This window comes from Dysidea avara, chromosome 6, assembly GCF_963678975.1.
Source record: "Dysidea avara chromosome 6, odDysAvar1.4, whole genome shotgun sequence".
Taxonomy (NCBI): Eukaryota; Metazoa; Porifera; class Demospongiae; order Dictyoceratida; family Dysideidae; genus Dysidea; species Dysidea avara.
In genome coordinates, this window is record NC_089277.1 from 15,566,693 (window position 1) to 15,591,460 (window position 24,768).

Below are 24,768 nucleotides of genomic sequence, written 5' to 3' on the forward strand. Positions count from 1 at the left end.
GTAATCTGTTTGTAGCTGAACTCTCTATAAGGTGATTTGTTTGTAGCTGATCTCTCTGCAGGTTGATTTGTTTTAGCTGAACTCTCTACAGGGTGATTGCTTGTAGCTGAACTCCTTACATTGTGTCTAGTTTCTAGCTGATGTCTCTACAGGGTGATTTTTTGTAGCTGAACTCTCTTCAGGGTGATTTGTTTCTAGCTGATCTCTCTACAGGTAGATTTGTGTTGATTTGTTCATTGCTGATCGCTCTAAAGGTAATTGATTTGTTGCAGTTGAACACCCTGCAAAGTGTTTTGTTTGTAACTGATCACTCTAAAGGGTAATTTGTTTGTAGCTGAACTCTCTCCACAGTGACTTGTGTGTAGCTGAATTCTGTGTAACTGAATTCTCTAGAGAGTGACTTAATTGTAGCTGAATTCTCTACACAGTGCATGACTTGTTTATAGCTGAACTTTCTTCAGTGTGACTTGTAATGTTCTGAATCTCTATAGTGGTATATTTGCTTAACTCTCCACATGGTGACTGTCTTCTTGCTGAACTGTCTATAAGATTAACTGTTTGCAGCTGAACTCCCTACAGAATAACTTGTGATGTAATAAAATTCTATAATGGAGTAAATAAATTAGCCGAATGCTCTATTAGGGTGACTGTTCTATTAGAGTATCTCGATCTCGCATTTGCTACACGGAGTTGGCTTTCGAATCATAACTCAGTGGTTTGTAATCCGATTCTTCTGTACTACTGCAAGGACTTTCTATGAAGATTATTCCAGCTATACACCGATTTTCAGCTCATTGCTCTAAGCGGTTTGCCTAGTAGGCGTGAAAACTAATACTTTTTTATTCATAAAAATCGATCGCGTAATTGTGACACAGGTTGGGTTTTGTGTCATATCTCCGTGGTCTTTATCTCGATTCCTTTCAAACCACCAAAAGGCACTCCTACGATGGTTACTCCATCTACATAGCAATTTTCAACTCATTCCATGAAGCGGTTTACCCTGTAGGCGTGACAACAAATCGATCTTGTTTTACGCGAATAATCGGTCATAACTCCTGAACCATTCATCGGATTTGTACCAAAGTTGATGCTAGGATTCGCCTTTGGACTCCCTTTCTGTGTGCCAAATTTCAAGGCGATCAGAGTACGCGTTTGCTTGTTATAGCAATTTTTGCAAGTGTGCGAAAAGACGAAGAAGAAGAAGAAGAAAAAAAAAAAACGAAGAAAAAAAAAACGAAACTTTGGCAGCTCGTATCTCGGAAATGGCTGGAGCGATTTCCTTCAAATTTGGAATGTAGACTCCCTTGGCTGGCGGGCAACTGTGCAGCAAATTTGGTTCCAATCAGATAAGTGATCACCGAGATACAAAGGTGTGAAAATAACGTTTTCGTTCTTCCTGTCAATATACTCACGGTGTGGCGCGCCGGCTTCTTGGGCCGCACGACACACTACCGTGTGTCTTGATAGATGGAACTTCCATTTGACAATTGATTATCTTATAAAACATGACTAGTTTGCAAAATGTACGTTGTGATTCTAGAGAGGGCCAATTAAGTGATGTGAGCATGTTAGTAACACTACTTCTCCAGGAGTAATTGTTCATTGTATACCTTGCAGCACTACGTTGAATCTTTTCTATGGCACAAATATCAGATTGAAGGTGAGGGGCCCATATAGGTGAAGCATATTCTAGTATGGGTCTGACAAAGGACTTATAGCAATGAGATCTTACAGAAATTGGACAATGATTGATGTTCCTCCTCAGAAAAGCTAAGGCTGAATTGGCCTTATGACAGATGTTATGAATATGATTTTTCCAAGTAAGATGTTCATCAAATGTTATTCCTAGATATTTTGCCTTGGAGACCTTTTGAATTATAGGTGATCAAATAAGTAATAGTTATGTTCAATAATATGATGTTTATTTGAAATTGTAAGATGTACACATTTAGCTGGGTTAAATTCCATTTGCCATCTCCTGGCCCATGCTTGTAAAGTACATAAATCTTGATTACAGTGTTCTTAAATGTTTCAAGACCAATTAGGAGTTTGTGGAGAGCTCTATTGACTAGGTAAAAAGGAATACTTGTACACGTCAACTTTTGATTGTAATTGAGTGAGGTTTAGGGGATGTTGAGTACGTTTCAGTCAGTGTAGTTAAAATAGTCAACAGCTATATATAGCTACCATTTTAATAACTATAACAGTTCAAATGGAAAAAGGTGCATGTGTAGATAGACTATAATATAATTATATTGGACACCATAATTTAGCTAGTAGCTATACACTTTGGCACATTCAGTTATGAATAATAAAGCACACTTTTCCCTTTGAACATACAGTTAGCTACCTATAGCTATGGGAAACTATTAGCACAAAGAGAACTAAGAGGGAAATCTACAACTGCTTTACAATGGATTAGCTATACTACAAACATGAAACTATAATATACACGAATAAGTTATGACTCATGCAGTTAACAATGTGTGCTACTGTAAGTTGAATATATGCAATGCATATCATTTAGCTGTACTATAGTTGGTGACATCTATGTTAATGAAAGCAACAACAAAATTCTTATCTATAACTACAACAATATTTGTAGCATATAGTCCTCTTGATTGTAGCATAGTAATCAATTTCTTAGTTGGGTGACTTTAATTCCCCACCTGCTTTGCTATGTCCATCATTATCAGAAATGATAGCATACTAGCTTAATGATTGCTTTAGAAGTATAAATAAATTTTTCTTAACAGCTTTTCCGAGTGGAAATAAGAATTCACCATCTGATCAAAACCTGTGCATGCAAAAGATTTCCATGTTGGTTACAACTTGGTGATTGTGAGTAGCTATCTGTCAGTGTAGTGTGAATGTGTGTTGTTTTGTGTAACTTTGTTGTTGTTGTTGCTACATAGCTACCCAATTGCATTAAAACTGTGTGGGCAGCTAGTATAGTAATGCTGGAGGGAACTGTGAATCCCATACAGGATCAGTAAACTTGCCAATGCATTGTATTTGTTAATGTACAACCTCAAGAGGGAAAATGTACATAATTATTTTGATAAATAATTCAGTCAGTTATAAAAATAACTTATAATTCTTTTAAAAGTTTCTAAATTGCTAGAAGTGACAACCTCCTCTGGCAGACTGTTCCATAAAATGATGGTTGAAGGGAAAAAGGAATTATGGCAAGCATTTATTCTGGTTGGTAATGTGTCTTGTTTTAAATTTTAATGAGTGGCCCTGAGTACGGTTAGTATTATATTCTAAATTATGGTCCACAAATACAGAGTTGTTCAGTATCTCTATAGATACATCATTACGACTTTAGCTTCAGTTCGTCGCTGTTTAAGCGTTGGCCATCCTAGTTGTTCTGTCATTCTTGAGACTGATGAGAATCTTAAAAAATCATTTATTACAAATCTTGCAGCTCTTCTTTGAACCATTTCCAGTTTCAAAATATTAAATTCGGTAAATGGAGAAAGTTCTGTAGATGGAGGCCATACAGGTGAGGCATATTCAAGAAGAGATCTTACCATCATCTTATAACACGATTCTTTGACTGATATTGGGCATGAACTCACATTTCGTTGGAGGAAACCTCTGATTGAATTGGCTTTGTTTGAAATGTTAGTAATGTGTTGATTCCAGGAGAGGTGCTGGTCTAGTTACACCTAGATAAGTAACATGAGGAACACACTGGATGTCTGTGTTCCGAATGGTATACTGAAAGGTGATAGGGTTCTTAATATTAGATATTCGTATAAACTCACATTTGTTGGGATTAAAGCACATTTTCCATTCATTAGCCCATAACTGAAAATAATCCAGGTTGTTTTGTAATATGTAATCACCATCCAGTGTAAACCTATAGCTGTAGCTATAGCTATGCAGTTGTAACTTCTGTCAACCACATGTAAACTCATCATTACTACAGTATCTGCTACATCATAATAAGGATCACTAGCTCAACTACACTTTCCCATGTAATGCTAGTGACGTTGTTAGGCACGTGTTCAATCAATATCATGTTCAACTCAGTAGTAATGACAAAAGAAAAATGGGCAAACTCAGAAGTGCTATGTTGTAAGTTCACGATACCCTCTTCTACAGGGGTATATGAGAGTAGGATACTCTCCTCAGTATATATATTATGAATTCTTGGTTTCATACATGTGTATTCCAAAACATTGACTGTGTATAGAATGCAAATGCAAAATTGTTCTATCTAAAACAATTTTCATTGAATGCAGACAAAATCTTAGACTGCTTGGGAAGTAAACTCATGCTCAATCCCCAGATGACTTGCAATCTATGCAAATGCCTATAGAGTCTGGGATCCGGAATTACCAGATAAAAGAAATATAGTTGAAAATGTCATTAGATTTCCATATATTATTATATTATACACATGTTCAATATTCTTATTACATATATAGATCGGCTCTGAAGTTTCTCAGTCATTCATGGATTGAAAATAATAATCTGTAAAGGAGAGACAATGCATATGTAATGATGTCATACTGTACTACAAGTAACTACCTCTACTGCAAACACCCATCATAGTAAAAAAATAGACAAAAAACATTAGAACTTTTGTTAAAAAAAGAAAAAAAGAAAGAACATGAGAATTCTTTTGCAGAATAATAAATCGTTCAATAAAATGAGCTTGAAACTTGAGGTCACGTGCTTTTTTATCCTAGCTATAACGAGGCGGCTATGATAAACACATTAACAGCTACCTATTGGGGTTTTTCATACCACAAACAGATGTTTGTTATAGACAAATAGTGATGTCAAAATCCCATGAAAATTGTGGTACTTTTTCTCCCATAAATTTCTTAGTAAGAGTGGCACAATGGTTGTCCATCCTGTAGACGGGTTAGGCGATAGGTTTATTGATTTCATAGTGCTGACTTATAAAGATAGGTGTACTTCTTCATGATCAGAGCAAAGGCGTTTGGTTAAGCTCCAACGTAAGTTCTTTCCATAGGAAACATATGGGAGAAGAGTATTGTTGTTCGCCACATGGAGAAGTGGTCCAAGTTCATGGAATGAATGGTTTTTGTTCATTGCAAGATACAATTTAAATGTAAATGATAGTGTATTGGTGATGCTACGTACTTCATAATACAAAGTGACGTAATTCCGCATACATCACTTGTTTTTTGTTTCATAACTATTTGTACCATGGCTACCAATGGTGCTCAATATAGAGAACCGCCTACTTGTCTATTTAACGATTACTAGCTATTACAAAAGCAAATGTGGCAAACCTATATATCAATCTGCAGCATTTTTCATGCTTTACAAGGTGCTGTGACTAAAAATCGAATTTCTTCTACTTTTATGACCTCACTAAGAAAAGTCTATCATCACACATTATAGTTATGTGACCTTTTAACCGAGTTATTATATCACAGCTATAGGTGATTAAAACCTTCAGATAATTTAGCAGTGTATGCAAAACAATTGAGGGTGCACTACATTTCTAAAAAAAAAAAAAAAACAGGATAGAGAATGTGTAGATCATAAAACTCTACAGGGTTGCATTACATCGTAGATATTAGATAATCAACATTCGAGCACAATATTAGAATTCACAACCTATACTCCCCCTTCACATATAGTACAACATACGTACTGATGAAAAGTATGACTTTGCCTTGGAACTCAGGATTTATGGTCTTCTCTTTGTTAGAAGACCATATTTCATGAGTGGAATATATGCTGGTTTGTACCTATAACAAAATACAAAACAGTGTGAAATAATGCACTTGAAATACTCTAATAGAGCAGTCATAAATGTACAGAAAACCTATTGACTTTGCAATGAGGGGTCATTGAATTGGGGATTTAAAATAGTGTATGTACAGTGAGGTCAATTAAATGAATACCCTGAAATGTGATAATCAGGATACTTGTCCAAGGTCTGATGCTTTCCTGGGCTAGATGAAATGCCCTTGCCTACCACCCTAAACACATAAGGTAGGTGTACCGTAAACAACCAAAAAATGAAGATTAAAACTTCCTAGGGCCACTTTCAAAGTCCAAATACTGGGGAAGAATCAGATGATCTATTTGTATTAGCTATAGTGTACATACATTTAGACACCTAAAGGACACTTGTCTATAGTCCCATTAGTGTACATACCCTAAGACACCTAGATATTCAGAACACTTGTCCTGGACCATTTACAATAATATTTAAGGTCCTGTCATCAGGACACCACTGAAATTCTTTACCCTATTAGGATGGTCCCACAGTGCCCACAATACATACATACAGTAAGTTTTCACTGACATAAGGCTACATTATTATGCATAATAAATCTGTACACGCACAGATATACGTAAATGTAATCACTCACTTGCAATATATTGATTCAGGACATCGAACAATTACAATATGATTACTGCCATTCCAGAATCTCCATGAATTCTATAAAATAAATAATGAAAGAATGATGAATGATGACTGGCAGGTAGGCAGCAGCCTAGCACAACATTATTAAAGAGGCCATGCACAGGCCTAGGGCCCCCACCACAAGCATCAGATACAAGTCTCAAAGAGTAAACTGTGCGTAGTCATATCATTGCACTTAAATTTTATGAAACTATGGCACTGAGGTAACATCATTATTAGTCCCTTTGCATTCACCTGAGCCCCACCACCAAATATAGTAAATTAGTAATATCAAAGAGATGAACATATGTTCACTCCCAATGGTTTTGCACTGAAACAAGCATGTTTTCATGTTGTAAACATGTTTGCATCACCATCTTGTATAAATGTATAGGATATCATAACTCATTTGTTCTTGCTCTATCAAAAGTTTCTTTTGATTAAGAGTTCTGGCTTTTAAAGGGCTTCACATGCAGTGCTACCAAATGTTTGGGTAACTGGCCCATGTAACAACAGTTATTAACAAGAAACAATTAAGTTTGGAATAGTTTTAAATGCGTGGGCGGAACAAATTACAAAACCTGCTTTAAACCAAGCAGGGATAAATAATTTCAACAACTGTGTTAGCAATACAACTAATTGTGCTTGTTTGTTTTTACTGCAGAACAACGACTGTTCTTGGGTGTGTGGTCTACAATAGAGTGCTGTTTTATAAAAATGCACCACCAAAAACCAGACTAACAGACTACTGAATCCTTACAATTTCAACACAAGTGACTAAACAACTAAAATATCTAGGTCCTGTGGAAGCGATTTTTTAAGTTACTGGTTGTATAGATGTTTTATTGGACTTTTAGTAGTTTTTTCGAGTGAAACAAGCTCTTTGAAGGCTTGTATCTGAGTCACTGGGAAGAAACACGCTAAAAACACTTCCACAGGACCTAATAAATTTAATATACAGTATCACTATGTCCCAGAAAAGCCAATAGAGCCTACAGCTTTTGCTGTATTTGGCGGCGGAAAAACATGGTAGTGACAGCTGGCGGAAAAACATGGTAGTGACAGCTGGCAGAAAAACATGGTAGTGACAGCTGGCAGAAAAACATGGTAGTGACAGCTGGAGCTGAGCGATGTACAGGCTGGCTTAGTTGTGTTACTACAACAAATTGTAGTGTTCCACCTGCCTCAAACTACACTGTAGCTACATAAAAACATTAAATATGAAGGGCTTCACCTTCATTTAAAACTTTTCACGCTGCTAGACTGGTTTTATGGGCTTCTCAAAAAGTATCGATAGGCATTCAAAATTTTGAATGATTGCCCGTGACTATACTGTAACCTTAAGGGCTCAGGTTAACATGAGATACTCCTAATAAAACAGCCAGGTGCTCTAATAGAATAGTCTGTCACAGTGCAGTAAATAATCGACACAAAAACAGCCAAATGGTGCGGCATTAAAAAGCCTGCAGGGTGAAAAAAGTTGTGAAATCAAAGGTGGTGGCCAAGAAATGGCTGCAATGATGTTAATGCTAATAAATTTTTAACAATGCACACAGCCATTATTAATTTTTTTTAGCATTAACATCATTGCAGCCATTTCTTGGCCGCCACCTTTGATTTCACAACTTTTTTCACCCAGGCTTTTTAAGGCCACACCATATTTTCACAGCTTGGCTGTTTTTGTGTGGATTTCACTTCTTCTTATACTTTATAAGGCCCCAAAACCAGCCTATGGCTGACTTTGAGGCTCACATTTCTTCTTTTCTATGCAGACACAATGATGATTATTTATATAAATGCATTGCATTGCATGATTTAATTTAATATTTGATAATACTATTGTAATACTCTAATAGAGTGCACATTTTTTAAAGGACTTCTAATAGAACATACATAGAATGTTCTAGAACAATCTAGAACTTCTATTGGTAGATCTATGAAATTACAAATGTTTGATTATAAGCAGATTTAAATTAGAAATTTCGTTTATAAAGCAGAAATTAAGTGAGGTAATCAGCCAAGGTAGCAGTGGTTCAGTGGTTAAGAATGCAGGTGTTAGGTATGGAGGTCCCTGGTTTGAACTCTGGTAAGGTTTTTTTAGACATTTTTTGTATACCTTTTTTACCCCGTGGTGACTGCTCTATTAGAGAATCTCAATCCCACGATTTTACACTTGATTGGTTTTTACTTTATAACTTTGTCACTGTAACTCTACTGCTATTCAAACTATCAAAAGACACTGCTACGATGATCAGCCTATCTACACACCAATTTCCAAGTTATTCCTATACTTGGTTTACCCTGTAGCCATGACAGAAGTTTGATCTTTTTCTACATGAATAAATGCTCATAACTCCTTGGCCACCTCAAAATTATCTCCGAAGCAACACCTGCATGTACTTATGAAAGAAAGATGGTAGCTAATATGTAGTTAGCTATTGCACTCATATTGTGACCGGATTTGTGAAAAGGGGTCTTCCACACACATCCAATTCTATGAACTTATAACTTAGTGTTCAAAAAAGATATAAAACTGAACCATCCATTAACCTATGTTGGTGCTCACTACTGACCAAATTGCAAGGCAATTACTTTTCCCAATCTGAAGTTATGAATTTTCAAAGTTGGTAAATTGGATGTGTGTGGAAGACCCCTTTTTGCAAATCCGGTCACATATAGTAACCAAAATCAACCATATATACATCAGTCAAAACTGTTTCCAGATTCAATCTCAAAGGGATATGGCCCCAGTGCAACATATTATTTCTTGTTATAGCATATTTACTACATTTAAAATATACCTTCCAAATCAGTGTAAAAAATAAACATGAGATTAGTTATTGTACTCCGAATTCAAATACAGGATAATCAGCAAAATCTCAAATCAAACATGTTTTGTAAAAGATTTCATAACTTGATATATGTGAAAATTGTTGCTTAGGCCAATAAAATTACAATCTGCCAAGACATCCTATTGGTACTATACTTCAAATATTTAGCCCCAATTTCTGATGTTTTTGTTTATTAAAGTAACTGGCACATCACTACTTGGACACTTTTGAAGGGCAACTCAGTTTAGAAGCAATCTCCATGCATTTTTACCTCTGAAAGAGGACAATCTCTATAGTACAACCATACTCCAATATTAAAGGTTCCACTCTTTAAAGTAATTGAAACACTCCATCAGTGGTACAGGCTTGTTAATACAAACAAATAAATTCGTTGGTCATTTTTGATAGCAGCAATATATGAAATTATAACCTGACAAACAGCCAAATGTTATTTTAGCATGGCCAGTACATGTAGGTAGCTAGCATACCTTATGACCAGGTCGGAAATCAATATCCCATAATTTGAAACACTACATTAAGATAAAAGCAGCAATCAACACAGTTACACGGTATATATAGGAAACTCACATTCATTATCTTTAACAAAGTCCTTTCTCCCTGTATGTACAAGACATAGGTCCGGTTCTATGTAACATACAGTATATATTCTACATATTAATACAGTCCTGTATCACTTACCTCTGTATTGGGAATTAAGGATTGGTGACAAACTGGCAGATAATGGTTTACTGGAGTCGCACGTCTGTAGTGAAACACATTAATAAAAACTAAATAATAAAATAGAAGGGGAATAGGGATCACTAAAGAAACCACAAAACAAGAAGGGATAACTGGATGGTAACGTAAACCACAAATTCCTAACTTATCTTAAAAGGATGAATCAAGCATTATCATACAGTATGGTAGTAACTGTAAATTAGGGATCATGGAGGTCTGCACTATCTCACAAAATAAAAATTAACTAAAAACCAGCCTCACAAAACATTCATGGTGCCTTATCAGAAATTGTCCATAATTTCCTCCTCAGTGGCTGGAATGGTTGTAGAGGTGCTTCTCATAATGTTCTTCATTTGTAATGCTGTGTAATGGGCTGAGCATAGCTAATAACAAAGCATAAAGGATTCAGATGGCATACCCCAACAGTTTGTCTTGCAGGCCAGGCTCTTAGAGCTTTGTCGCTTAGATATAATGCACCAATATATCATTTGTAACCATAGGCGGCGGCTAACCCCACGTCAGAATGATATCATGCTGAAATGATCCTTCTTGGAGTGGGATGAAAACTGTGATAAAGATCGATATAATCTACTCTGAATAGAACGCTCAAATATCCTAATAGAGCAGTCAAGGCTTTCATAAAAACATGTTCCTATAAGTAGCTTTAAAAAAAAAACACGAAAAAAAGTTGCCTACAGCAGCAATTGAACCAGGTACTTATCACTTTAAGAGTTCGCGTCTTACCACTGTATCAAATGTTTCCAGGTGGCTATAGGTTGTTTTGTACTGCTTATAAATGCTATATGTTCGTTAACCCTGTAGTCAACAGCTAAAAGCTTTGCCAAAAAAGTTTTAAACTGGCAAATAGCCTGTTTTAAATAGTTTTGACTAAAGTTGGTGTTTTAGTTAAAATACTTTAAATTGTACCTATAAAATTGCTATAAATTAATTTTGGTGAACTTTGAGACATTGTGAAAGCTAAAATAGCTACAGATTCTGGGGGGCTGTGCCCCCCAGACCCTCTGCTGCCAGAGACTCTATACTCTGGTCAGCCCCCCCTCATATCAACTACTTCCTCTGCCACTGTTTGTAACCTCCAGTATCCCTAGTACAGGCTAAACTAGGGATTTACCAAATATCCCCCAAGGTGTAAGGCATTTGCTTTGTACCTAATGGTGACAGTTCATGTTAGTTTACAGGTAACGGCAGCATTCCAGCAGAGAGCTTCTACTAGGGAATTTGCTTCATGGATGTATCAAATCCCCACCCATGTTGGGGGAGTAGGGGCTTAATTGATAGGTGCATAAGCACCTGAACTGGCCTGCAAGACTGAGCTAGGGAATACCACCTGATCTCTATAATTACACAACTCTGTATTAGATTTGTAGAGCATGTGTACAACAGCATACGGTCTATGTACATCCATGAAAGAAAACAATTTAAAATATGCAGGATACTCACTAGAAGATCCATGCTGTTTGTAAATAACCACCAGAGGGTTGCTGGATGAGGTTTTTGGTGTGCATTATATTACTTTTTTTTTTTTTGCAAAAGAATGGGTGATCTGCTTTTATGAACCCACTATTGTGCTTCATGATAATACTGAAATATACAGAAGAAGTACAGAAATGCACCTATAAACACACTGAATACTAATACAGAATTGTGGTAATGAACATGCCAATTTACACAGAAACGCAATACTCAACATTTAGCTATAGAATTTTAGTTAAGGAAGAAAAGCCAGTCCTCGCTACTCACCACCGAAGGGATACCCTTCAAGAAGAGTGAAGAGTTTATACCATTAATGTTACAGTTCATTGTATACATGGGTATAATTACAGAGCACTGTACTAAATGTACGGGTATGGTACTGTGAAACATATACAGCATTGCAACAGACCAGTCCTAAACACTTACTTTATTAGAGTATTCATTACATTTTCATAAGCATCTTTCGTTAAGCTAAAAAGAAAAATACTTAACTACCATGACAAGCATTTGTACAACAATATCCAATTGTACAATATGAGCAGGTGTACAGACAGACACAGATACATACCACACACTATGCTGCACTACACACATACACACACACATACACACACACATACACACACACATACACTACACAACACTACACACACACACACTAGTTATCCACACAAACTACAGCACATACTCTTTAGTATCAAGCAGATGAAGGTTTGGCTGATTATTAAAGCTGTGAGTATTAAAGTATTGACGTTGCATGTTCTCACTGATATGTACTCCAGTAGTAAAGTGAAACGTACGACACACATCAGGCATGACACACTCCCTGTATAACAATCACTAGTATGTAAGGCAGTATTACTATTTACAGCTTTTTAGCTGCAATATGGGATTCCTGAAACAATATTACAGCTGTAGGAATAAAATTGATTTCTGGAGAGCAAATAGAACTTTCATCAAGCATATGCTCTAATGTTGATAATTTCTCAAGATCTTTATGACTTGATAATAGGGCTGAGTGATTGTGAAATTTTCATGATTGTGGGATGCAACATATCACAACTATGATAATTATCATGATCAAGAGTTCATAATATAAAAAGAAAGGCTCTTCTTTTTATATTATGAACTCTTGATAACATCACATATGCACAACTTTGTATTAATTATTCATTTTAACAAAACAAGGTGAAATATTGTACCATTGTTCAACACGATTAAGGCCTAGCATAGTTACAGTTAATACAAACAGTATAATGAACAACACTATCCTTAGAAATTCAATAGGTAAGCTGTTTTAACTGATCACACAATTAACTGTCTCAAGAATTGTAGGCTTATTTTCCAGATCAAGTTCTTCCACAACACCATTATTTGAGTTTACTAATACACCCATAGGTGGCTGAAAGGGAGGGGGCTAGGAGGCTGAAGCCCCCCCTCAGAATGATATCGCGCAAAATTATCCTTCTTGGACTGGGGCTGAAAACCATGATCAAGATCGAGATACTCTAATAGAGCAGTGACTCTAATAAAGCAGTCACAGTATTAGAGCAGTGTGTAGTGAGCTATGTAAGGATTTTTATATAGTTTATCAGCTATAAATGCGTAGCTGGTGAGGTGGGCAGCTATTGTCAGCTGGCTGTGACCTTTTTCTTTTTTTGCTTACCAAACCAGAAACAGTGTAATGCCTCAGTTGATTTCCGCTCCTGGTCAGCCCCCCCCCCTCATATCAACTACTTCTTCCATCACTCCCCCCCCCCCCCCCCCCCTCATATCAACTACTTCTTCCATCACTGAATACACCATTCACATGTTATGTCACAACATCATGATTATTTACATGCATATCAACATCATGATGTTCAGAAACAATCCCACAAGTAAGAAGTTTTCCATTATACGCCCATCATATGCTTGCTCAAAAAGTAAGACTATACCATTATTTTTATAATGTCGTCAATCAGTAAGCCTTCACATACATACACATACTTTAATTCACGTACAGGACATACAATACAAAAAACTCAGAAGTATTTGCCAGCCTTCAGGCAGGGATAGTGAATAATGTACTGTAGAACCAAATATATGAGATGTCATCTATATACATTCCACATTGCAGGCAGATAGTTTTTACCTTTCTTTCCGTTGTGCTGGTTCTCTTAACCAGCCATCCCAAGTTAGGGGCTCTGTTTTATCCAGCCATTTTGGACTCAATTCTTCATAGAGACTTCTTGTTAACATCCACCCCAGACCAGGCATGGTGTCCACTCGGTACAGCAATGTGGGATCACGACTGCTGTACTTGTAACTCTAATAAAATAACAATCTATTTCTTCACGAGAACACTGCAGCAATCTCAGTGACACTGTAGCCACTTGAAATTGGGCACTTTTGTATGTACAATTCACAGCACATATCCACGGGACTGCACAAACTTACAAAGTCATTCCAAGCTGAGATGCAGTAGAGTGATTTATCTTCATGTAGCAAATGATATGTCTGGCTGAAGTAACTGTGAGTAACAGAATAACATTAAGCATTTGTGCAAGGTTAAAATCCAAACTAGCCTTTTGCTACATTTTACTACACATCCAGTGTTTACATACTTCTCTACTGTGTACTCACCTGAAGAAATCTGGAGACACTTGTAAATCGTCTTCTAATATGATTGCTTCATTCGCGGTCTATGTAATAAAAAACCATGCAACACTTCACATGATAAAAAATATATGGTATAAACAAGCCTACGCGTAGCATTAATTGACAATTCAATTCAACAATTAGAAGCACCTACTGGAAATAATGTAAAGACTCCATCCAGGCTGAACTTGTAGTGCTAAAATGCAATACATAGAAGGTCAATGGTGCATATAAACAGTTGCATATGTACACATATCGCTGAATATAATCTAGACACATAAAAAGCACATATGTACACAGTAACACATACAAATGTACGTACAAAACACATAAGTACAAGTGATATATGTAAAAACAAAGTCTTAAGCCTCATTCATGGTCAGAAACATTAGGATATTCATTTGCACACTACTCAGGTGCTAAGAGTCAGTGCAGGCAAGTCTTCCTGAAGGCAGGACTAGTAACCCACAGGAGCACAAGAGGCTCTACCATGTCTCACAAGTGAACACACACACACACACACACGCACGCGCTCACACACATAAGACATACCTGATCAATCCTCTCCTTTAATAATGCCCATCTTTTCTTAATAGGAGCACCATACAGATCATTGGGAGTGGCTAAATTCATTGTGTGGGTCTCTACTCTGATGTTAAACAATCGTGCAACAAAAATGGGACCCTAAAAGTATAATAAAATAAATTCTTTCACCAAAACTCTGAACATAGTTACACATAACCAGTGGAATGCTGCACCCTACTCTGGTGCAAACAAATCCTCTTGAGGGCAAGACTAGTACTCCACAGGACGTTGTACCATGTCTCATGGTGAGGGTTTGGGTGCCTAAAGTACTGTCTGAGTCATACCCATCATGTGAGACATGGACAGCTGGCAAACAATTGCATCAGGTACTACTGCTACTGATATGTAAGTAAAATTTTAGAAACAACAAAATACTAGCAACCAGGCATCAAACTTAGAGCCGTTGCTCATAACCACTTGATTTTGCTATGTTACACAGATACAAAAACACACACACACACACACACCTACATACAAAGGCAAAATAAAAAAGCTAAGGGTCTGGCAGCTGTATTGCCATCCAGTGAACTAGTACTGGGATGTCTGTGCACCACTCAGGCACTTGAGTCTTAGACAGGAAAATCCTCCTGGGACTGTCCAGGTCTCACTGAGAGAGGCCATGGAACCTGAAATTCTACAATGGCCCCAACACCACTATGTGAGACAAGTACAGTTGGGCATCTGCTTCCCTAGTTAATAGCAGGTACCCATTGATGTTACAGCTGGGTGGACTCTTTCTCCAGTTGATGCCAGGTCACCAATTATACAGCTGGAGCATTGTGAGTAAGTTTCTTGCTCTCAAGGAAACAACAACAGTAACTTGGCATGACTGGGCATTGGACCCAATTAACTTGGTTATGCTGCCTCACAACACACTTGGTAGTTGCCCACTGTATGGAGTACTGTGATAGCAGAGATCTAGGATCCCTCCTGAACTAGTGACAAGTTAGTAGCCCCATAAAATCAGAGATGTCTTGTTAAATCACCCTGTCTCCGGGAACAACAATTACAAATGCAATGAAAAAGTTCCTAAGTGGAAAAAATGTTAGCAACACAGGTGATTGTCCTTCTGTTCTGTGCTAGAACATCAACAACACTCTGACCATTGATTACAACACAGACACACACATGCACACGCACTCACAGACACACTACACACACATGCACGAACACACACTCACACTATAAATTCCATCAAGAAATATTGTAATCAATGAAGCATTAGCTACAAGCAAATAAGCACATACATACACTACATATCAAAATGAACCCATGACAAAAGTATCATGAAGTATTAAAGCAGATAATACCAACTAATGGAGCATTCCCCAAACCATTAATGTTAGATGTGCATAAGTGATTAATTGTAGCACATACACGCTGTGACTACCCTGCAAAACACAAAAGGTGGGAAGGGCTATATTAATTAAGACTTACATTCCCTGAGATGTACATAACCTCTCTATATATGCATTATGCTAAACTGACTTTTATACATATGTATGTACACTAATACAAATGGAACCACGGAAAAGTGGTCTGAATATCAAAGTATCCAGATGAGGTTCCTGGTATGCAGAAGCTTGCACTTACAATATAAAACAATACACATGTCCTTACTTACCTCCAGGAGCACTTAGTAATGCACGAAGGGTACTATAAAAACAAAGCATATGTAATATGACAAAGCACATACCCTTTACCACATGAACTGATACAATGCAAAAATCAAGCACTTTTCATACTTTCCACATCAGTAGTACTCCTCATGACATAAATTTTTCGATATAGTGTCATCACAGATTAGACCTTTGATGACCTTCATGGCTATTTTTGCCCAGAAATCTGATTATTTTTATCTTTATCTCCCTTAGGCATTGACTTGTAAAAACATGGTATCAAATTGTTGAACAAAACAACTTAGTTTTTGTTTGAAATTAATAGGTGATTTCATTCCAAAGTTATATTACCCATGAATTTTGAGATTACTCAAATAAAAACCAAGCTGTTTTATTCAACAAGACCTTCACTTTGGTACCACGTTTCAACACGTCAATTAATGCCTCAGGGAGATAAATGAGAAGCACTATATTAATGTGGAAAATTTCATGCTTTTATGAAAAAGTACACTATTTGGTTAACTTTCGGTGCTATACCACTATACTAAATAGTAAATAAGGTAGTTTTTATATATCTACACACGTACATATGCACATTGCAGGCAGGCACGCATGCACACTTACACACACACGCACACACACATGGACTGACACATTACACACATGTGCATGCAAAGCAAGCAGTTGTGACACACAATATATGTAGAACACTGGGGCCACTCAAGTACTAGGATTTTAGCACAGTAAAATCCCTAAGACTATTTAACTGTGAAAGACTGTACTATGCCTCACAGATGAACAGTCCCACTAGGCCTGAGCATGCACTAGGAAACAAGACAAGGATCAGTTGAGCAGGTCATAGCACACACGTGTCTTTTAAAAATAAACATCCTGGCTAGCTACTATATGCAACTTTACCGGTATAAAGATTGGGCTCTGTCTGTGGCGACTATTGCCACAGGAGTAGAATTCAATTGGTTATTCCACACCTGAAACACAAGCACACAGAACATGAAAATACAGATTGTGGCAATACCCTGGTCACTCACTGGTTTAGATACAATGTTAATAGACACTGGATCGTCACCTGTGATAAGTAAAATACATGTTAACTCTACATAAAGAAGCCTTTCACAAACACGCACGTGCGCACACACACCCATATTTAATGTTTTGAGTTTGAAGCGAACTAGGATTGGAGGGTATGAATCGGTTGTCAGGTCAACTCTTCGAACTCTTCATCCAGACTTTGAAAGATATCATTATGCTTAATAGTTTGGGTTAGGGTTAGCTTTGGTTACTTTAGTGTTACATACCGTAAGAACCTTTCCTTTGAAGTAGTAGCAAGCAGTAGTGACATGACGGTGTAGTGTAGTACTCTGCAAGTAGAAGTCAGGGTTTGTGCCTTGATGAGTTTTTCTTTATTCTAACACTTTTCAAATATTTTCTAGTCTCTTTTTTAACAATAAATATCAACAACATTTATTTAACCTTCTTTTGCAGACACAAATTTAAATGTCTACATTTTAATCTTGCAGCATAATAATAACCAATTTCTTTAAAAGCTTTTACAAGCTTTGAGGAGATGAATTATAGAAAATAGATGAACCCTGATCAAACTCACATCGACACACATCTTCAAAATAGCCCCTCATGTAGAAGCAGAATTCTTCTCTTCGCCGATTCTCTACTGTGTCTGGCCAATCACACCAGTACCGTCTAAGACGCAAACGAACTAGAGAAAAAACATCATAACCATACATATAAGTGAGGGGTGTGTGCACTAAGATTTAAATATTCTATTGGAATTGAAAATAAAAGATCTAATACAATAAAATATATCAGATATTTGTTACCTGAAACTGGTGATTTACCAGATATTGTGTAATTATTTCAAATATAGGATTCATGGCTGATATCCAAGCAATGTTGGACCCTCATGGTGTAAAAATTAATACATATGTCACTTACTTCCTGATAATAAGATGAGTAGTAATAGAGCAGCTACGATAGTGATGCCAAAATAAACCTGTATAAAAGTAAGACAGAGGTAGTATATATAATATTCTATACACATGGTAAACCCATACAATGGACACATCTTCTTAAAGAACTGTCTAAAGGACACCTCTATAATAAAGACAAAAGATTTTGGTCACTAAAGGTCTAGCTCAATAAGAGGGCAACCTCTACCCTTTCCACGAGAGTACAATAAGATTAGAGCTCTGCGGTATTGCCAAAAACCTTTATTCAGTATATTAAAATATAATACATTGGTATTACCAAGAGTTAGCCTCTCTTATTATTAACTCTTGGTATTACTAAACATATGTAGGTATTGCCCTTGAATGGATACTGTACAAAAAGAATATTTGCACTCAGCTATACCCTTTCTGTAAACACACAATTTATTTTGATGCTACAATTCCTTATATTTTACTATTAACCACTACGATATAATCGGTATATTCGATATTTCTGTGTCACGGTTTGGTATTGGGCCTTGGTACATAGTATTGTGGCTTTGTTAATACCTTGACATATAGGTATATCGCAGAGCCCTAAATACAATGTCATAAAAGGTTGAAATTATTGTACTGGTGATGAATGATGTAATGGCCATGCAAAAATTGTAGGCAAAGCAAGGTCTGTTGTAATATTGGTGCAAAGTCAGTAACGAATTTCACAAGCAAGGAATGAACTTAGGGAGGAATTATTCCCCATCTTTAAGTTGAATGCAAGGGTGCAGAGCAGAGTAAATTCTTTATGTAAACCACATGATGAACACCTACAAAATAGTACAGTGTGTGTTAATTAATTAATGACCTGTTTAGCTGGTATGAGTGTCTGCTTCACATGCCACTGTAGCGGTTAAGTGGCGGGTTTGAATCTGGCATACTTTTTTTTATCTTTTAGGATACTTTTTTGTGCATACTCTGTACTACTGTTTACTTCCCAAGACATGTTGTAAAGCTATAGCAGGGATACTATGAAATTACAATGAGGTAGGGCAGGTCAACTAGTACGTATCATCTGTTAGTGACATTGTTTCATGTGCTCTATTAGAGGTAGTACATATCTTAACTTTCACAATTTCAATTCTTAACACACTACTTTTCTATCACAAAAATGCTTAGCCTGAGTGCCAGAAAGTGTGCACCTGTATGTTGAATTAATTGTGCAAGAATCTTTATATACAGTGTTTATTGTACATATATACTCATTTCTCTTTGCTGTCAGTAAGTTAAACATCACATAGAGACTAAAACAGTTAAGACTAATACTAGTTTACTGTAGGAATTAATGCAGAAAGTGAGTATCATACGTAAGGGCAGATACCAATGCTGTATAGTACACAGTCAAGAGCAGTATTATAAAACAACCATTCAATCGGTTATCAGTTTGAACAACTAAAATACATATACATGTATTTTAAACAGAGCTGTAGAAATTCTCTGGAAATAAAAGATCATACTCCATAGTGTCTATACAATTTCATTTCATAATGTAGAGAGAAAATCAAGATATTAGGGATGCATCAATTTTGCCACGATAACAGAAGGCAGACGAAAACAAGGAGCAATGCATTGGCATAATAGTAAAAATCTCGAGCAAAAATAGCTTGTACTTACAGTAAGAAAGCTGACAAAAGACATTCATACCTATTAACACATCAAATCAGGATAATTGGTACAACAAGGGAACCAAGACATGCATAATTTTGTCCCTCCTTCAGAATTTTGAAATAGGAAGATACTGTTATAGAACAATCATTAAATGCATTTACTCCAACAGAACAGTCACCACTAAAGCATAATGAATGCCTGTGTCCATATTAAATGTAGCTATTACTAAGTAAATTCTAAGCAAAATAAAATGTTTCTGACAAAACATTAAGCATAACAGGCTGAAAATTAATAAAGAATTGCTGGAAAAATAGAAGGAAAACCGAAAGTGTTCTATTGGGACACATAGTGAGAGAACTGGGTGGTTTTGCTCATGCCCAAGCATACATTGACATAACAACCTTACTGTTAATTCTTCAGAACTAAAACTCCCAACACAATATTACTATAAAATGGTTAACAACATCTCGCGTTCAATTACTGCTCGTTCAATAGAAACCTCGACTTCGATATCACAATACCTACCATGCAACTGTTATAGCAATACTAAAGTCAAGGTTTCTATTGAACAAGCAGTCCAATTTTGTAATTAATCATGAGATGTTGTTAATCAATTCACTTCAACGTTATGTTGGGAGTTGGAGCTCTGAAACTTTAACAGTAAGGTATGCAATGTCTGTACCGCAGACTTGGGCACAAGCAAAACCACCCTCTTAGCAAGTTTTCTCCCTAAGTCAATATCATGCTAGAATGTTTTCAAATACCAATCCTAAGAGTACCTGCCTTTTCAGTGACTTCATGGATTTATACATCCAATTTTGGTTTTATTTACCGTATAGTAGTATAGTGGCACAACCAAAAAATCGTTCACTTTTTCATAAAGCCATGAAACTTTCCACATAAATAGTAGTCCTCAATACATGTAATTTTAGATATAGTGCCATCACTGATTTGACCTTTGGTGACCTTTACGGCTATTTTTGTATAGAAAATTGATCATTTTTGTCTTTAACTCCCTGAGGCAGTAATTAACTTGTTAGAACATGGTACCAAACAAAAGATCTTGCTGATAGTAACAGCTTGGTTTTTATTTGAAGTCAATAGGTGATTTCATTACAAAGCTATGATCATATTTATTAGCAGCAAAATTTTATAAATTTATGCATAATTATCTGCCCACAGGTAATTCACACCTGGAGGGCAGGTAAATTTATCGAATTTTGTAACTAATAAATATAACTTTGTAATGAAATTACCTACTGACTTCAAATAAAAACCAAGTTGTTACTATCAGCAAGATCTTTTGTTTGGTACCATGTTTTAACAAGTTAATTACTGCCTCACGGAATTAAAAACAAAAATGATCACTTTTCTGTACAAAAATGGTCGTAAAGGTCACCAAAGGTCAAATCAGTGATGGCACTATATCTAAAATTACATGCCATGAGGACTACTATTTGTGTGGAAAATTTCATGGCTTTATGAAAAAGTGCACAATATTGCCAATTTTGGGGGCTACGCCGCTATATTATAGTGGGTTTTTATCACATCTATAATTTATTGCAAATCTTAAGAGTATGACACAAAATTCAAAATAAAATTTGCTGATATTTGTCAATCATAATATATGTACTGGAAAAGGAGAGGCCGAGAGGGAAGTATTTCTAAACTCTTGTATACATGGCTATCATGTTTATTTTGGATTCCTGCCATTGGTGAAGAACTCACTTGCAGGAAATGTGCACTGTGGTTACACTGCATGTAGAACTGGGCAATATTTCAATATATTGGCAATATCGCAATATTGAACTACACAATATATCGTATCAAGGTAAATTATAGAGCCACAATGATATCGTATAGACAATATAATCGCCAATATCGTCTAATTAAATCTGGCTAGTGGTTATGGTTCTTGCACTTGCTATATAACTACAAGGACAGGCAATTTGGTTATGGGAAATTTCAGCTGTTCTCTGGCACCATTTCACATTCTATAATATAATATGATGCAATAATGTGTTATGTAATGTTACTAGTCTCACTGCTTGACAAATTTAATTATATTCAATAGAGACAATTATAATTTTTTTCAAATCCCAATGAAAATGTCAGGCAACCTAAAGCATTACCTGACATTGGTATGCTACTGTTTTACACAATTCGTTGGAAATCCTTACAATACATTGATAGAATAGAGTGACTCAACCTATAATAATACAATCATTGTTGTCTAATTATTGAAAATGCTTCACTATAAAACTCTCTAACTTCCTTCTATTTTGATCTGACATTTTGTCAGGCAGGTTCCATTATGGTCGGCCATGCATGATATTTGCCTGACAAATGGCCTATGTCAGGCAGTAATATTTGACTCTGATATTCAATATTTAATCATATCGTGAATATAAGCTTGTCAATATATTGAAAAGCATTATTTTCAGTATCGCCCAGGACTAACTGCATGACGACTCAACAGTAATGGCCATGGGCCCTTACCTCATATCCTCTCAAGGATGTACAGTTTGTTCTCACTTTTGTGGTGGCACAATTATATGCAAAGTTACTAGAGCAAGAAGACATGAAAGCACACAAGAAGTGCAAATTTGATTACCATAGCTACTGTTTGCAAAAGTAAAGTCTTTGCAGTAAAACCCGCTATATGGTATGTATATGGAGTCCACAAATTTCCCTATTGTAAATTTTCTTTGCCCTTCAGGCAACTCCAAATACATTATCTGTTTCCCATCCACCGCCCACATCTGGTTACTGTCAGCTCATTATTCCATATTCTTCCATTATTTTCCAGTTGTTCTTGCATACTGTACAGGCTCAGTAAAAACCATCTTGTAACAGTGTCGGCTCACGTGTCAGCAGTGTTATCAAGTTGGCACAAATTCAAGTTTGTGTTCTTTTTTGCAGCTTAAAAAGGAAGGTACAAGCTTAAGCATACTGTTATGCAGCCTTTTTATGGTTGTGCCAGACAAATAACAGTTTGAAAAGCTGCCAATTTTATAATGGAACGTTAGAAATGGACTGTCTGCTTACATGCAAATAAGCCCAAGTTGTGGAGTGGCCTGATATACAAAAAACGCACCCACAAACTTTATGAATAAAACTCATAACACATATAGATATGGTCGTCAAGGGGAAATTTTCGTGGGATATTAATTTCGTGGTTTACATTTCTGTAGTGACTTTGGTGCAATAGCCTAAAGCTTAGGTAAACTTGCACGCGTCTCCAACTATATAGCTAGCAGAACTCGAGTTCAATGCGCATGGTAGCTTCTTAAGAAGGGTCGGGCGCCGCCAGACTGAGTCAATTTGGTAATTAATAACCACGAAAATTTGTCCCACGAAAATTACAAATAATTTTACTATGTGCTAAATATTTAGCACATTTTGGCAGTTCACAAAAATTTAGTACCACAGAAACATCCAATGCCTACGTACGCTTCAAAGACAATTGTATACACTAATGTTTTCTTACTTTAACATTAGAATGCGAATACCTCCGCATCCCCACTGTAGGTGTAGTAGTGTCCGTTCACCACAGGCCAAAACACCACCATAAAATTGACCTTATTCATTTAGAACAATCGTTCACTCTCTGTTCACCATGGTGATAGTTTTCGGACGCTTTTTGAGCTAAAGTGCGCGGGTACGGCTGGTCACAGCACTGCATCGCAACGCCTTGGCGGCAACTGACAAGCTAATTCACCCGAGGGCCCGAATTCACCCGCTTTCCATACTGATTGTGGGCTAAAGAGAAGTATAAAAACTGGCCGGCGAGGTCTGATGTAAGATAACAGGAGAAGTTCTTAGTCTGGGGTTTGGAAGTGCACCTCGAGTGCACAAGGGTTGCGGTTCTTCTGGGAGCAGATGGGCAGTACTGCAGATGGGGGAGAGGGTGAAGCTTTATAAATTTTAACCCTGGTAGCTATATGGCACAAAAGACAGCTGCTGAGCAGTTTTAAAAACTTTCCCAGCAGCACCCTCGGCAGCACCATGCCATCAACATAATAGGCTGTACTTAGCCTCCTAGCCTGCTAGCTATCTCCTAATAAAACTTTTGTGGTACTCATATAGGGCATATTTGCCTTTTGTATTCACCTTACCTTTTGGTTAAAAAAATAAAGTAAAATGGGTACACTTGTGAGGAGGACTATAATTTTCTGGGTTTGCATACAATACTGTTCTTTTTAGTATTTCACTGTTATATATTAGGGTATCTTCTTGTACATGATAAGATCAGTATTTCTTTAGTGGAGCAGAATGGGAAAGGGCATGTAGCTACTATCATATCATGATTTAAATGCCTCCTGGATTCACCACTAATTTAGTATGTTAAATTGTTGGGAATAGCTCTAATATTGTAGAGTTCAGTTAACAGAGGGGTTGTGCACTTGCTCCCTTGGATCCCGTGCCACTGGATAGATGATGCATGAGCTATATGATGAGCCGTACGTGATATTAGTTGCTGAAAACACATCATACTACACTTGAAGAGCTGGTGAGGCATGCAAAGATGCCGGCACTATGGGACAGGGGCTGGCGACCACGAGGCTTCAAAAACCTTAAGATATTAAGTACCAGTGTAATAGACAATGCATTATATGGATGTGCAATGGTAAGAGTAGCCTCCAGATGGTACACTACCTCAGTACAGCTAGTATGGTGAAGTCACCAAACAGAAAAATCCAAATGGTACTGATTTTGTTGGTTTCTGAGTGGCAGTTTGCTTCTGAACATGATGGTCTTTCCTCAAGCCATTTCAATCAAATTTTCTGGGCTGTTTCTTGTCTAATCCTAAAAAAAAAGAGGTCAAT

The 24,768-nt window shown here is 36.7% G+C and overlaps 1 protein-coding gene and 1 long non-coding RNA gene across 3 annotated transcripts; one reads left to right on the plus strand and one right to left on the minus strand.

The window, feature by feature from the left end:
• Window positions 1–1,490: 1,490 nt before the first annotated feature.
• LOC136258967 (uncharacterized) lies at window positions 1,491–4,602 on the plus strand. Its single transcript, XR_010703130.1, has 3 exons — window positions 1,491–1,567; window positions 1,618–1,820; window positions 4,440–4,602. It is a non-coding gene; the product is annotated as an uncharacterized lncRNA (long non-coding RNA).
• LOC136258965 (protein O-linked-mannose beta-1,2-N-acetylglucosaminyltransferase 1-like) lies at window positions 4,353–23,637 on the minus strand. 2 transcript variants are annotated; one of them, XM_066052360.1, is made up of 20 exons: window positions 23,430–23,637; window positions 18,285–18,342; window positions 17,938–18,048; window positions 17,363–17,400; window positions 17,232–17,302; window positions 16,319–16,350; window positions 15,876–15,919; window positions 14,662–14,793; window positions 14,264–14,305; window positions 14,095–14,153; window positions 13,909–13,981; window positions 13,604–13,779; window positions 12,158–12,295; window positions 11,896–11,940; window positions 9,937–10,000; window positions 9,826–9,882; window positions 9,726–9,767; window positions 6,372–6,442; window positions 5,645–5,741; window positions 4,353–4,485 (listed from the first exon to the last, which is right to left on the minus strand). In XM_066052360.1, the coding sequence occupies exons 1-19, from the start codon at window positions 23,457–23,459 to the stop codon at window positions 5,681–5,683; spliced, it is 1,344 nt and encodes a 447-aa protein (XP_065908432.1). In that variant the 5' UTR covers window positions 23,460–23,637; the 3' UTR covers window positions 4,353–4,485; window positions 5,645–5,680. The 2 variants fall into 2 exon arrangements, with proteins under 2 accessions (XP_065908432.1, XP_065908431.1); XM_066052359.1 differs by having other exon boundaries at window positions 5,641–5,741.
• Window positions 23,638–24,768: the final 1,131 nt, after the last annotated feature.

Excerpts from the sequence above, each read along its gene's own strand:
- LOC136258965 (XM_066052360.1), bottom strand. The coding sequence starts at position 23,459 with ATGCGGAGGTATTCGCATTCTAATGTTAAA. Across the intron at positions 11,941-12,157 it reads CATCTGCTTGATACTAAAGA|CTTAACGAAAGATGCTTATG; the intron begins GTATGTGCTGTA and ends TTTTCTTTTTAG. Across the intron at positions 6,443-9,725 it reads ATTTCCGACCTGGTCATAAG|AATTCATGGAGATTCTGGAA; the intron begins GTATGCTAGCTA and ends TTTATTTTATAG.